At 40.9% G+C, this 12997-nt stretch overlaps 3 protein-coding genes and 1 long non-coding RNA gene across 4 annotated transcripts; 2 read left to right on the top strand and 2 right to left on the bottom strand.

Moving 5' to 3' along the window:
* The first annotated feature begins 332 nt into the window (after positions 1-332).
* LOC102288691 lies at positions 333-1635 on the top strand. The gene is made up of 3 exons (XM_042219232.1): positions 333-510; positions 797-841; positions 1507-1635. Exons 1-3 carry the CDS (start codon positions 382-384, stop codon positions 1633-1635), a joined length of 303 nt encoding a protein of 100 aa, XP_042075166.1. The 5' UTR covers positions 333-381.
* A 426-nt stretch (positions 1636-2061) lies between these two features.
* On the bottom strand, positions 2062-4749 carry LOC121814885 (E3 SUMO-protein ligase ZBED1-like). Its single transcript, XM_042222996.1, has 2 exons — positions 3544-4749; positions 2062-3344 (listed from the first exon to the last, which is right to left on the bottom strand). Exons 1-2 carry the CDS (start codon positions 4614-4616, stop codon positions 2693-2695), a joined length of 1725 nt encoding a protein of 574 aa, XP_042078930.1. The 5' UTR covers positions 4617-4749; the 3' UTR covers positions 2062-2692.
* Positions 4750-8470: 3721 nt separating this feature from the next.
* Positions 8471-11158, bottom strand: LOC121814882 (E3 SUMO-protein ligase ZBED1-like). Its single transcript, XM_042222929.1, has 2 exons — positions 9953-11158; positions 8471-9753 (listed from the first exon to the last, which is right to left on the bottom strand). Exons 1-2 carry the CDS (start codon positions 11023-11025, stop codon positions 9102-9104), a joined length of 1725 nt encoding a protein of 574 aa, XP_042078863.1. The 5' UTR covers positions 11026-11158; the 3' UTR covers positions 8471-9101.
* Positions 11159-11336: 178 nt separating this feature from the next.
* On the top strand, positions 11337-11960 carry LOC102298045. Its single transcript, XR_315201.3, has 3 exons — positions 11337-11578; positions 11677-11761; positions 11856-11960. It is a non-coding gene; the product is annotated as an uncharacterized LOC102298045 (long non-coding RNA).
* Positions 11961-12997: the final 1037 nt, after the last annotated feature.

The following is a 12997-nucleotide window of genomic DNA, read 5'->3' as shown; positions in this document are numbered from 1 at the left end:
GCAAACTATACCTGGATGTTTTGCTCTAAGTCCAATGACAGGTATGATTACCTGCACAGCCGTTCAGCTCAGAGAGCATTTTAGCTCTGATTATTTAAACTCCTTTTATTTTGTTTCACTGCAGCTGTGAAACAGACTCATCCTGGGATGAGGCCCCAAATGCATTTCAAATAGATTCTGATGTTTCCTGCAACAAGCCGATCAAGAGCTCAGTGAGCAGAGACGTGTTCAAAGGAGACCAATTCAAGTTTTGTCTGACAAACCCAGTTGGCTCCTGGTGCAAAAACCATTACATGATCATCCCACCTACACCCAGTACTCTATAGGTAATAAAGAGTATTTGCATCAGAAAATATTTGATGAAATTCATTTAAAGCTGTCATGCTCACATTGTCGTTTGTAGGTAAACAACCTCAGGATATCATATTCCTGCTGAAAGCAGGCAATATAACTCTCTTTCTCGTTCTGGTAGTAGTCAGCACAGTGCTCATATTCTTCATCAAAAAGAAGGTAAATATATTCAGCTTTTTTAACAAACACAAATAGAAGAGGGCACCAAGTCATTTGTCTTTGCAATATAAACCTCAGTATCAGCCTTCGAGGGAGATTAATTGAATCTTTCATGGTTTTTGTTTGTTTCATAAGAGTTTGGTATCTCTGTCACAGTAATGTATTTGTGTAGCACTTTTTAAAACACAGTTATAAAGTGTTTCGCACTCAGGATAAAGCTGTCATATCCAACAATGGTCATGTTTTCAGAAGACTGTGTTCAGTTTTTAAAAGGTTTATTTTACAGAATTTCAGATCAACGGGGGAGAGTCTGGAGCTACAAGAGTCTCGGGTGAGTGTGTGTTCACCGAACGAGAACGGTCTTCTGCTAGAGAAAAACAGGTGAGAGATATTTTATTGGGATGAGGATTTGAGGTTTTACTTGAATATTTTTCCAGAGTAGCTGGAGGAGTAAGTAGAAGGCCAGAGTCTAAGGATTCACTAAGGATTCAAACAAAAATTACAGAGATAGTTTACTGCAGCCAATGCCACAAGAACCTGACAAGGAGAGTAGGCTTGAGCTGCTGCTTAAATACATGGAGGTAATAAACTGATGTGAAACAGGTGTGTTGGCTACAGCAGTGCCAACCTAGTCTCCACCTAAAAGCAGAGGAAAGAGGAGACACTACACTCGTTAGATATAAACTATGGTCAAAAATAATGCGGAAAGATGAAGGAAAAGCTAATCTGTAAAAACGAGTTTTCAGCAGCCAGTTAAGTTCAGCCAAGCTGATTGCCAAACAGACGATAAGAAGACATCTCATTAGTGATAGCACTGAAGCATTCATGGAGGTGGGAGAGGCTGCTGAGGCTAAACAGAAAAGCCCAGCTGTGTGTTGTCAGCATAGCAAATGAAAGCAGACGTGGTCCAAGGACTGAACCCTGAGGGACTCCACATATGCGAGAAGCACAAAAGCACCATTATCATTGAGTCATACTGCCTCTTTTGTTTTTCAGCTCCATCATCCAGCTCTCAACCAGACCTCCTGCCGCTACACACAGCAAATCCAGCATGTCCAAATTAACACTGTCGGATTTGATTTCAACACTATTAAAGTGTCTATATGGGTCCACACCAGAGAGTAAAGGAACTGCTGGCTGGTCTTTACTTACACATCTGAGTCAGACATTTAAGGAGCTGAGGACGATCTGCAACCATCAGATACAGAGTGATCACCTATATAACATTTTATGCATACAAAATGTTACACAATAATAATCTCTTAAAATTTAGAGAAGAATTGATTTGCTTTGCATTTTATTCAAATATAATAAGCATTTTATCATTTCAGGTGGAACTGGGGAAAACATATTTAGCCTACGTTTATCATACTTTCCATAATATATTACAGTCTTTATCTATATACTCCAACTTGAACAAAATGCATGAAGGAAGTGAGGTCTGAATGTGAACAAAATTATTTTTGTATGTAAGTTTCATAAGATGTAGTTTTCTTTAACAGGGTTGTAAATATTCAAAATATAAATATACATAATATATCTGGGTATATATATATTAGGGCTGTCAAATGATTAAAATTTTTAATCAGATTAATCACAGCCTAAAAATTAATTAATCATGATTAATCGCAACTCGAAATATGACCAAAATGTGTGCAAACATACGGACAGATAGCGGATTTTCACACACTTGTTAGTGTTATTTAATGCTAAGACCACGCTGAGTGGCCTGCGTTCACTCAGCGTGGTCTGACGTAGGCTGGGTGTTGTGCTGGAAGCGAATTAATCACAGCCTAAAAATTGATTAATCGCAACTCGAAATATATGTGTATATGTGTATATATGTGTAAAAATCGGGACAGATAGTGGTTTTTAACACACTTGTTTGTTTTATTTATTATTAATTGTGAGTACAAGCAGTACAAGCAGAACAGGGCTTCAAATAATTGTGAGGGATTTTTACTGAATGTTTTCCACCCGTTTAAATCTAGCACATTGTTTTATCCATATACATCTTCAAGTTCACAGAACATAGGCCTAATTCAACAGGCAAAATAGAAAAAATCTCCAATCATCCTTTTGGGTAAGGTAGATTAGTGCAAAAAAATATGAACAACAGTGAAAAGTATTGTTTAAATCACATTCAACCATAGAACAAGCTCTAAACACACGGTCCTCTGGTCTACTCATCCTTCAGCCAGTTGCTGAGACAAACCAACTTGTCCACGTTCTCTGAGTGCAGAGCAGACCTCTTCTTGTTCACAATGTGCCCTGCTACAGAGAACAGCCTCTCACAGGGCACTGTGGAGGCAGGAGTGGCCAGGTATCTGCGAGCAAGGCGGGCCAGCTGGCTGTGGGCTCCTGCATGAGCTGCCCACCACTGTAAGGGACAGTCCTCTAAGGCAGTGCAGGGCTCTGCTCTGTAGCGCTGTATGGCTCTGTCCTGCTGTACCTCCTCCTCTGACTCAGAGTCAGAGTCCATCTGCAGCAGGCTCAGCCTCTTCTTGGCTGGACCTTCTTCTGCAGTGTGTGATCTTCTAGGAGAGTCTTCATGCAGCATGCCTGCCAGTGTGGTCCACACTGCTTCTCTGTCAGTCTTGGGCACACTGCGTAGGTCTTTAAAACGTGGGTCCAGTGCAGTTGCGATCTGGAGCCATGCATAGTTGGTATGTTCCTGGCGGGAAGCAAGGTCTTCCTTAAACTTCTCTTTAAACCTCACCACATATGCAGGGTCCTCATCAGTTACTTCCATGACACGGCGCAGGTGGCAGAAGGCTGGTAGAACTACAGAGCAGGAGACGTAGGCCTCTCCTCCCAGCAGTTCAGTCACATATCTGCAGTGGAATACACACACACACACACAGATAAGACAGCAAATTAAAAAAAGCTTTTTAATACTAGGTAATATTAATAAAATATTTGATTTCATTTATTTTTTAAATAAGACATTTTCATAATAACAAAACTGATTTAAGATGTATGTTTGATACATTTAATCTAAACCTACAATTATGGTCACAATGACAGGCTCACCTGCAGGGCTCTAGAAGTGTCTCCAGTCTCTGGAGTTTGTCCCACTCTGGAGGCGTCAGGAGGACAAGTTTATGCTTTTGTTTATCCAGAGTCGCGGTTACTGCAGTTTGGTTGCGGATCAAGCGCTTCACCATCTCCAGCGTGGAGTTCCAGCGCGTAGGCACGTCCTGGGCCAACGGCTCCTGCTTGCGCCCCAGTGACACCTGCTCTGCGTTCAGCTCTGCTGTGTTTGCTGGGCTGTGCTTAAAATGGCCAACAATTTTGCGGCATTTGGCCAGCGCAGTGACAAAGCCACTGTCTGCGAGACTCACTGTGATGCATCTCTGTAGAATGTGCGCGGTACACGGCATGTGATTGAATGGCATGATGCGAGCCGCGGCGATCATATTGCGCGCACTGTCCGTGCCTACTGTTGTCACCTTCTCCTCAATTCTCCACCTGCGAGCAACAGTCTGGAACTGCTCTGCACAAGCCTCCGCAAAGTGCCGCTCTTCCGTTTTCATTATAGTCAGCGCAAAGGATGTCAGACCCCAGGCTTCAGTGATTAAATGCGCAGTAACTCCCAGGTAATTGTCATTACTCAATGATGTCCAGTGGTCTCCTGTCAGAGCCACGCATTCTGTGTGAACTAAAGCCTCTTCTTTTTTCTTTTTCTCCGTTTCATACAGTTCGTGGATTCGAATTGTTATTGTGCTTCTCGCTGGGGGCTTGTAGGACGCGTCCTGAGATGCAACCTTTAAAACATCCGCAAAGCCCTTGTCCTCCACAATGCTTAGCGGTCTACAGTCCTTTGCTATCCATTTGGCTATATTGTCGGTCAGTTTGTCCAAAGAAGACTTACCGAGTGGCCTGCGTTCACTAAGAGTGGTCTGACGCAGGCCGGGTGAAGCTGCTGCCCCGACAAACGCGTGTTTGGCATTAAGGTGGTATTTTAAGGTCGAATTTGAACGGTGAAATTGAAACTCTTTACTACAGTGAGTGCAAATTACAACGCGTTTGTTTATTGTCCCATCTATGTTCTTCTTGTATTTAAATTCCCCATCCAGAAGGCCATCCTGTTCCTGCTTCTCCATTTTCAGTGGCGCGGTAAACAAATCAAGTGGAATTATGGGAGCGACTTATCTGCGTGTTGCGCTAAATAGTTAAATATTCTAACGTAATTAATTCCAAAATTTAATTATCGCAATTAACGCGTTAATTTCGACAGCTATAATATTTATATTTTGTAATATTTTTTTAATTGGCTTCATTGACTGAATATTAGTCATACCCTTATCCTTTGAATATAATTATGAATGCCGAGTTTTATTTATTTATTTATTTATTTATTTTTAGGCATTATACCTGAAGTACAATATGTTTTATTCATTAAAAGAAAAGCTTGTAATCATATATTTGTGTTAATCATGTGTATGTGTCTATTTTATTTTGGTCCCAAGAGAAAAGCAATCTAACTTTTATGAGAAGGTAAGAAGTGACTTTTATTCAAGTCAAAGTACTTCGCATCAGAATGTGTGAAACATGATGTCGTTTACATGTGAAGTCACTCGTCGATTTCTACAAAAGGATTGAGAAAAACAAATAACAGAAAACGAAACTGTACCATTTCCATGTAGGAGGGGCAGTGAGGCAGACTTCTCCAGATTAGGCAGCTTTGGGTGAGCAGATACTTTCAACGTTTCAACTTTGTTTGTACTGATCTTTGCTCTTTTCCTGTGTTTCTAGTTAGAGATGCTGTATTCCGTCTGTGAAGCTAGTTTATCTATCGGATGTATGGAGAAAGCGTCCCGTTATGATCCAGCTGTGATTAGTTACTTGTGTTTGTTTTTCCTTTGATATTATTAACTGTTTTGTCTTGTTCGTCGATATTGCTGGTGCACTGTGAGTGTGCGAGGACCCCTCCATCAAATCCTGCCCGTCTGGTGCGCAATATCCTCGCTTCTTGTCCTGTTTTTCCACCATCATAGTGACTAGCCCTTTTCATTTCCTTGGGATGAAATTCTCATATAGGTGGCGCTGTTGCAGCAACAAATTTTCCTTTCAGAATACGAGAATGAAAACTTGGAGGCAGAGAAACATGATTGCAGGTGAGTGAGAGTTATTCATTCCTGCACAACAACAATCGAAGGTAATCACAGACTTGCAATCAAGGTTTGTGTAGTTGGCCAGAGCTAAATTTTGAGTTATGAAGCGTTTTGTTAATGACACAGTTGTAGTTCATAAATACAGTCTGACTTAGAAAAGCAATAACTTCTTCTTAATGATGCATTTATGTTCCTTTTTTTTTTTGGTTTTGTTTTTCCCCACTGGTGTATATACATTTGTTTTGATTTTCAGTAATATTTAAACTAAAGATTCAGTTTTCTATGTCTCCAGCTGTTCTGCTGCTGTGTGCTGTCGGAGTGCTCTGCTCTGATGATGTAAAGACTCCAGTCTGTGTACCCAGTCATGAGGTAAGAGCTGTTTTAACTAAACTCTGATCAAATAACTGAAAGTGATACTGACAATGAAGTCTTAAAGCAGGGAATAGTTCTGAGATGACATAAAATGAACTATTATTCTTTAATAAACCCCTCTTGACCAGTCTGAAATATGCATTAATTGCACATATACATATCTGGGTAAACAAGACACCTATAGTCTAGATAAGACAGAAGTGAACACCCATTTTCATGCTGTGCATTGACTCTTTAATGTTTGTGTAGCTCCAGCTTACCTTCGCCAATGGCAGTGTGTGTGTTATGGTGTACAGGGCAGCAAAAAGCACACAGCAACAGAGAGGGAAATAGTGCTAGCTGCTCTTTCTGTAATTTCCTGTAATCACTTTGTGTCATTCTAATACATTTTGAAGAGGTTTTAGTACAAGTTTTGTTCAGGTACAAAATATAAGCTTCGTTTGTTTTGTTTTTTAAAGGAAACATTTAATCAGGAGATCAACTTTTTTTATGTGTTTTCGGGAAAATCTAATTCAGATCTTGCCAGTGGTGATGATTTTACTGCTGCTAAATGAAGGAGGATTAAATGTTGGCTCTTGTTCTTCAGGCAGCATGTTTGACACCAGCTGATTATCTGAATCCATCTGGTCCCATCACCAAAGTGTTAGCAGTGGGTAAGAAACTCATCATCTCCCTGGAGGGCCTCTCTGGATCTCTTGTCTGCCACTGGATCAGAGGAGAAGACAGAGTAATGACAGCGTAAGTTTCTGTGTTTCTGTTTGGGTGCTTTATATTTCTATGTATTTAAACTGAGATGTTTCCTTTAACCTCACCAGAAATGGGAGTCAGTCCATGGTCACATCACAGCTTTCTGAGACAGATTCAGGGGAGTACACTCTGACCTGTGAATCCAACAATGTCACCATGTTCTCCACGACTGTGATTCTTCATGTAGTAATGAGCAAACACAAATAGAAGAGGGCACCAAGTCATTTGTCTTTGCAATATAAACCTCAGTATCAGCCTTCGAGGGAGATTAATTGAATCTTTCATGGTTTTTGTTTGTTTCATAAGAGTTTGGTATCTCTGTCACAGTAATGTATTTGTGTAGCACTTTTTAAAACACAGTTATAAAGTGTTTCGCACTCAGGATAAAGCTGTCATATCCAACAATGGTCATGTTTTCAGAAGACTGTGTTCAGTTTTTAAAAGGTTTATTTTACAGAATTTCAGATCAACGGGGGAGAGTCTGGAGCTACAAGAGTCTCGGGTGAGTGTGTGTTCACCGAACGAGAACGGTCTTCTGCTAGAGAAAAACAGGTGAGAGATATTTTATTGGGATGAGGATTTGAGGTTTTACTTGAATATTTTTCCAGAGTAGCTGGAGGAGTAAGTAGAAGGCCAGAGTCTAAGGATTCACTAAGGATTCAAACAAAAATTACAGAGATAGTTTACTGCAGCCAATGCCACAAGAACCTGACAAGGAGAGTAGGCTTGAGCTGCTGCTTAAATACATGGAGGTAATAAACTGATGTGAAACAGGTGTGTTGGCTACAGCAGTGCCAACCTAGTCTCCACCTAAAAGCAGAGGAAAGAGGAGACACTACACTCGTTAGATATAAACTATGGTCAAAAATAATGCGGAAAGATGAAGGAAAAGCTAATCTGTAAAAACGAGTTTTCAGCAGCCAGTTAAGTTCAGCCAAGCTGATTGCCAAACAGACGATAAGAAGACATCTCATTAGTGATAGCACTGAAGCATTCATGGAGGTGGGAGAGGCTGCTGAGGCTAAACAGAAAAGCCCAGCTGTGTGTTGTCAGCATAGCAAATGAAAGCAGACGTGGTCCAAGGACTGAACCCTGAGGGACTCCACATATGCGAGAAGCACAAAAGCACCATTATCATTGAGTCATACTGCCTCTTTTGTTTTTCAGCTCCATCATCCAGCTCTCAACCAGACCTCCTGCCGCTACACACAGCAAATCCAGCATGTCCAAATTAACACTGTCGGATTTGATTTCAACACTATTAAAGTGTCTATATGGGTCCACACCAGAGAGTAAAGGAACTGCTGGCTGGTCTTTACTTACACATCTGAGTCAGACATTTCAATATCTGAGAAGGATCTTCTGTAACCATCAGATACAGTTACCACCCATATATCATTTTATCCATACAGCATGTTACTTGATAGTCTTCTCACAATCATTTAGAGTAAAATCGAGTGTCTTTATCTTTAAATCAAATATAGTGAGCATTTTATACTTATTGCTGGAACTGGATAAATCATATTTAGCCTACGTTTATCATACTTTCCATAATATATTACAGTCTTTATCTATATACTCCAACTTGAACAAAATGCATGAAGGAAGTGAGGTCTGAATGTGAACAAAATTATTTTTGTATGTAAGTTTCATAAGATGTAGTTTTCTTTAACAGGGTTGTAAATATTCAAAATATAAATATACATAATATATCTGGGTATATATATATTAGGGCTGTCAAATGATTAAAATTTTTAATCAGATTAATCACAGCCTAAAAATTAATTAATCATGATTAATCGCAACTCGAAATATGACCAAAATGTGTGCAAACATACGGACAGATAGCGGATTTTCACACACTTGTTAGTGTTATTTAATGCTAAGACCACGCTGAGTGGCCTGCGTTCACTCAGCGTGGTCTGACGTAGGCTGGGTGTTGTGCTGGAAGCGAATTAATCACAGCCTAAAAATTGATTAATCGCAACTCGAAATATATGTGTATATGTGTATATATGTGTAAAAATCGGGACAGATAGTGGTTTTTAACACACTTGTTTGTTTTATTTATTATTAATTGTGAGTACAAGCAGTACAAGCAGAACAGGGCTTCAAATAATTGTGAGGGATTTTTACTGAATGTTTTCCACCCGTTTAAATCTAGCACATTGTTTTATCCATATACATCTTCAAGTTCACAGAACATAGGCCTAATTCAACAGGCAAAATAGAAAAAATCTCCAATCATCCTTTTGGGTAAGGTAGATTAGTGCAAAAAAATATGAACAACAGTGAAAAGTATTGTTTAAATCACATTCAACCATAGAACAAGCTCTAAACACACGGTCCTCTGGTCTACTCATCCTTCAGCCAGTTGCTGAGACAAACCAACTTGTCCACGTTCTCTGAGTGCAGAGCAGACCTCTTCTTGTTCACAATGTGCCCTGCTACAGAGAACAGCCTCTCACAGGGCACTGTGGAGGCAGGAGTGGCCAGGTATCTGCGAGCAAGGCGGGCCAGCTGGCTGTGGGCTCCTGCATGAGCTGCCCACCACTGTAAGGGACAGTCCTCTAAGGCAGTGCAGGGCTCTGCTCTGTAGCGCTGTATGGCTCTGTCCTGCTGTACCTCCTCCTCTGACTCAGAGTCAGAGTCCATCTGCAGCAGGCTCAGCCTCTTCTTGGCTGGACCTTCTTCTGCAGTGTGTGATCTTCTAGGAGAGTCTTCATGCAGCATGCCTGCCAGTGTGGTCCACACTGCTTCTCTGTCAGTCTTGGGCACACTGCGTAGGTCTTTAAAACGTGGGTCCAGTGCAGTTGCGATCTGGAGCCATGCATAGTTGGTATGTTCCTGGCGGGAAGCAAGGTCTTCCTTAAACTTCTCTTTAAACCTCACCACATATGCAGGGTCCTCATCAGTTACTTCCATGACACGGCGCAGGTGGCAGAAGGCTGGTAGAACTACAGAGCAGGAGACGTAGGCCTCTCCTCCCAGCAGTTCAGTCACATATCTGCAGTGGAATACACACACACACACACAGATAAGACAGCAAATTAAAAAAAGCTTTTTAATACTAGGTAATATTAATAAAATATTTGATTTCATTTATTTTTTAAATAAGACATTTTCATAATAACAAAACTGATTTAAGATGTATGTTTGATACATTTAATCTAAACCTACAATTATGGTCACAATGACAGGCTCACCTGCAGGGCTCTAGAAGTGTCTCCAGTCTCTGGAGTTTGTCCCACTCTGGAGGCGTCAGGAGGACAAGTTTATGCTTTTGTTTATCCAGAGTCGCGGTTACTGCAGTTTGGTTGCGGATCAAGCGCTTCACCATCTCCAGCGTGGAGTTCCAGCGCGTAGGCACGTCCTGGGCCAACGGCTCCTGCTTGCGCCCCAGTGACACCTGCTCTGCGTTCAGCTCTGCTGTGTTTGCTGGGCTGTGCTTAAAATGGCCAACAATTTTGCGGCATTTGGCCAGCGCAGTGACAAAGCCACTGTCTGCGAGACTCACTGTGATGCATCTCTGTAGAATGTGCGCGGTACACGGCATGTGATTGAATGGCATGATGCGAGCCGCGGCGATCATATTGCGCGCACTGTCCGTGCCTACTGTTGTCACCTTCTCCTCAATTCTCCACCTGCGAGCAACAGTCTGGAACTGCTCTGCACAAGCCTCCGCAAAGTGCCGCTCTTCCGTTTTCATTATAGTCAGCGCAAAGGATGTCAGACCCCAGGCTTCAGTGATTAAATGCGCAGTAACTCCCAGGTAATTGTCATTACTCAATGATGTCCAGTGGTCTCCTGTCAGAGCCACGCATTCTGTGTGAACTAAAGCCTCTTCTTTTTTCTTTTTCTCCGTTTCATACAGTTCGTGGATTCGAATTGTTATTGTGCTTCTCGCTGGGGGCTTGTAGGACGCGTCCTGAGATGCAACCTTTAAAACATCCGCAAAGCCCTTGTCCTCCACAATGCTTAGCGGTCTACAGTCCTTTGCTATCCATTTGGCTATATTGTCGGTCAGTTTGTCCAAAGAAGACTTACCGAGTGGCCTGCGTTCACTAAGAGTGGTCTGACGCAGGCCGGGTGAAGCTGCTGCCCCGACAAACGCGTGTTTGGCATTAAGGTGGTATTTTAAGGTCGAATTTGAACGGTGAAATTGAAACTCTTTACTACAGTGAGTGCAAATTACAACGCGTTTGTTTATTGTCCCATCTATGTTCTTCTTGTATTTAAATTCCCCATCCAGAAGGCCATCCTGTTCCTGCTTCTCCATTTTCAGTGGCGCGGTAAACAAATCAAGTGGAATTATGGGAGCGACTTATCTGCGTGTTGCGCTAAATAGTTAAATATTCTAACGTAATTAATTCCAAAATTTAATTATCGCAATTAACGCGTTAATTTCGACAGCTATAATATTTATATTTTGTAATATTTTTTTAATTGGCTTCATTGACTGAATATTAGTCATACCCTTATCCTTTGAATATAATTATGAATGCCGAGTTTTATTTATTTATTTATTTATTTATTTTTAGGCATTATACCTGAACCTGCACAGCCGTTCAGCTCAGAGAGCATTTTAGCTCTGATTATTTAAACTCCTTTTATTTTGTTTCACTGCAGCTGTGAAACAGACTCATCCTGGGATGAGGCCCCAAATGCATTTCAAATAGATTCTGATGTTTCCTGCAACAAGCCGATCAAGAGCTCAGTGAGCAGAGACGTGTTCAAAGGAGACCAATTCAAGTTTTGTCTGACAAACCCACTTGGCTCCTGGTGCAAAACCCATTACATGATCATCCCACCTACACCTCAGCCCTCTATTGGTAATAACAAGTCTCATGAATATATTTACTGAAAATATTTGATGAAAAAAAAAAATCTAAACGTTGTCATGCTCACATTGTTTTGTTTTGTTTTTTAGGTAATCCACCTGAGGAGAACTCCTTCCTGCTGACACTATGTGTGGTTCTGGTTCTGCAAAACCCATTACCCAGTATTCTCTAAAGGTACAAAGAACTTTTTATTTACATTACTTTTTAATAAAATGTCAATTATTAATTAATCAATTCTTATTATTGTCCTTGTATTTCTATATTATAGATGGTGTACCTACTTATAACAACATGATGGTGCTGAAAGTAGGCAGTTTGCTTGTGCTTCTGGCTTGGCTGTAGTCAATAAAGAGCTCATGTACCTCATCAAAAATAAAGTATATATTTGGTCTTTTTATAAACATCTTTTTATGAACAAAATAAAGAGCATAGCTCATCATCACTGTTTGACCAGCTTGTAGATGGAGGGCAGAGGGTCGGCCTGTTCACCTCCACAACTGGATGAATAACCATTATCACTCAGTCTCACTCTCTTTCTTTTTTCAGCTTGGTTATAAAGATATAACCACCAGAATTTCAGCAACTGCCATGATCCACTGACCTCTGTGGACATTTCTGAACGATGTCTGTGTAGTCAGACATTTCAATATCTGAGAAGGATCTTCTGTAACCATCAGATACAGTTACCACCCATATATCATTTTATCCATACAGCATGTTACTTGATAGTCTTCTCACAATCATTTAGAGTAAAATCGAGTGTCTTTATCTTTAAATCAAATATAGTGAGCATTTTATACTTATTGCTGGAACTGGATAAATCATATTTAACCTAACACTTTTCATTATCTACCACAGAAACCGCATCTTGTATGTCATTCTTGTGCTCAATAATTTCCAGTCAGGAAAAGTTACAGGCACACCCTGTCAACCCACAAAATTCCTCTCATGTATCAGAACTGCACTCATTTCTGTGTATTTACAGCTACTCTTCAAAAGTTGATTCTGTTCATCTGGACGTAGCGTTTTGTGGGAGAAACATTTCGTCACTCATCCAAGTGACTTCTTCAGTCTCAGCTGACTGCAGGTTTCCCCAAATCTTATAAACAGCACATTTGCATAATGATTGAAACCAGCCCACTGAAGGAACAATGGGCTGGGAGGTCAGTTCCTTAGTCTTAATTATGCAAATTCTCATGACCATTGATCAACAACCACTGATCAAAGCCCACTGATCAATGGCCATGAGTACTATTCACAGAGAGTTGGGGAATGGCTGCAATCCCAGCATTGTAAGATGGCGAAAGATGTACCCTTAGGCCCCCTCCTCGATTCAGAGATGGTCTTTCCCTTTTCACGTAAATGGCTTCCTTGACTCCGCGCTCAAACCAGCGTTCCTCCCTGTCCAGG

This window comes from Haplochromis burtoni, unplaced genomic scaffold, assembly GCF_018398535.1.
Source record: "Haplochromis burtoni strain Fernald_Lab_line unplaced genomic scaffold, NCSU_Asbu1 Contig_1, whole genome shotgun sequence".
NCBI lineage: Eukaryota > Metazoa > Chordata > Actinopteri > Cichliformes > Cichlidae > Haplochromis > Haplochromis burtoni.
This window is presented reverse-complemented; position numbering and strand designations above follow the sequence as displayed.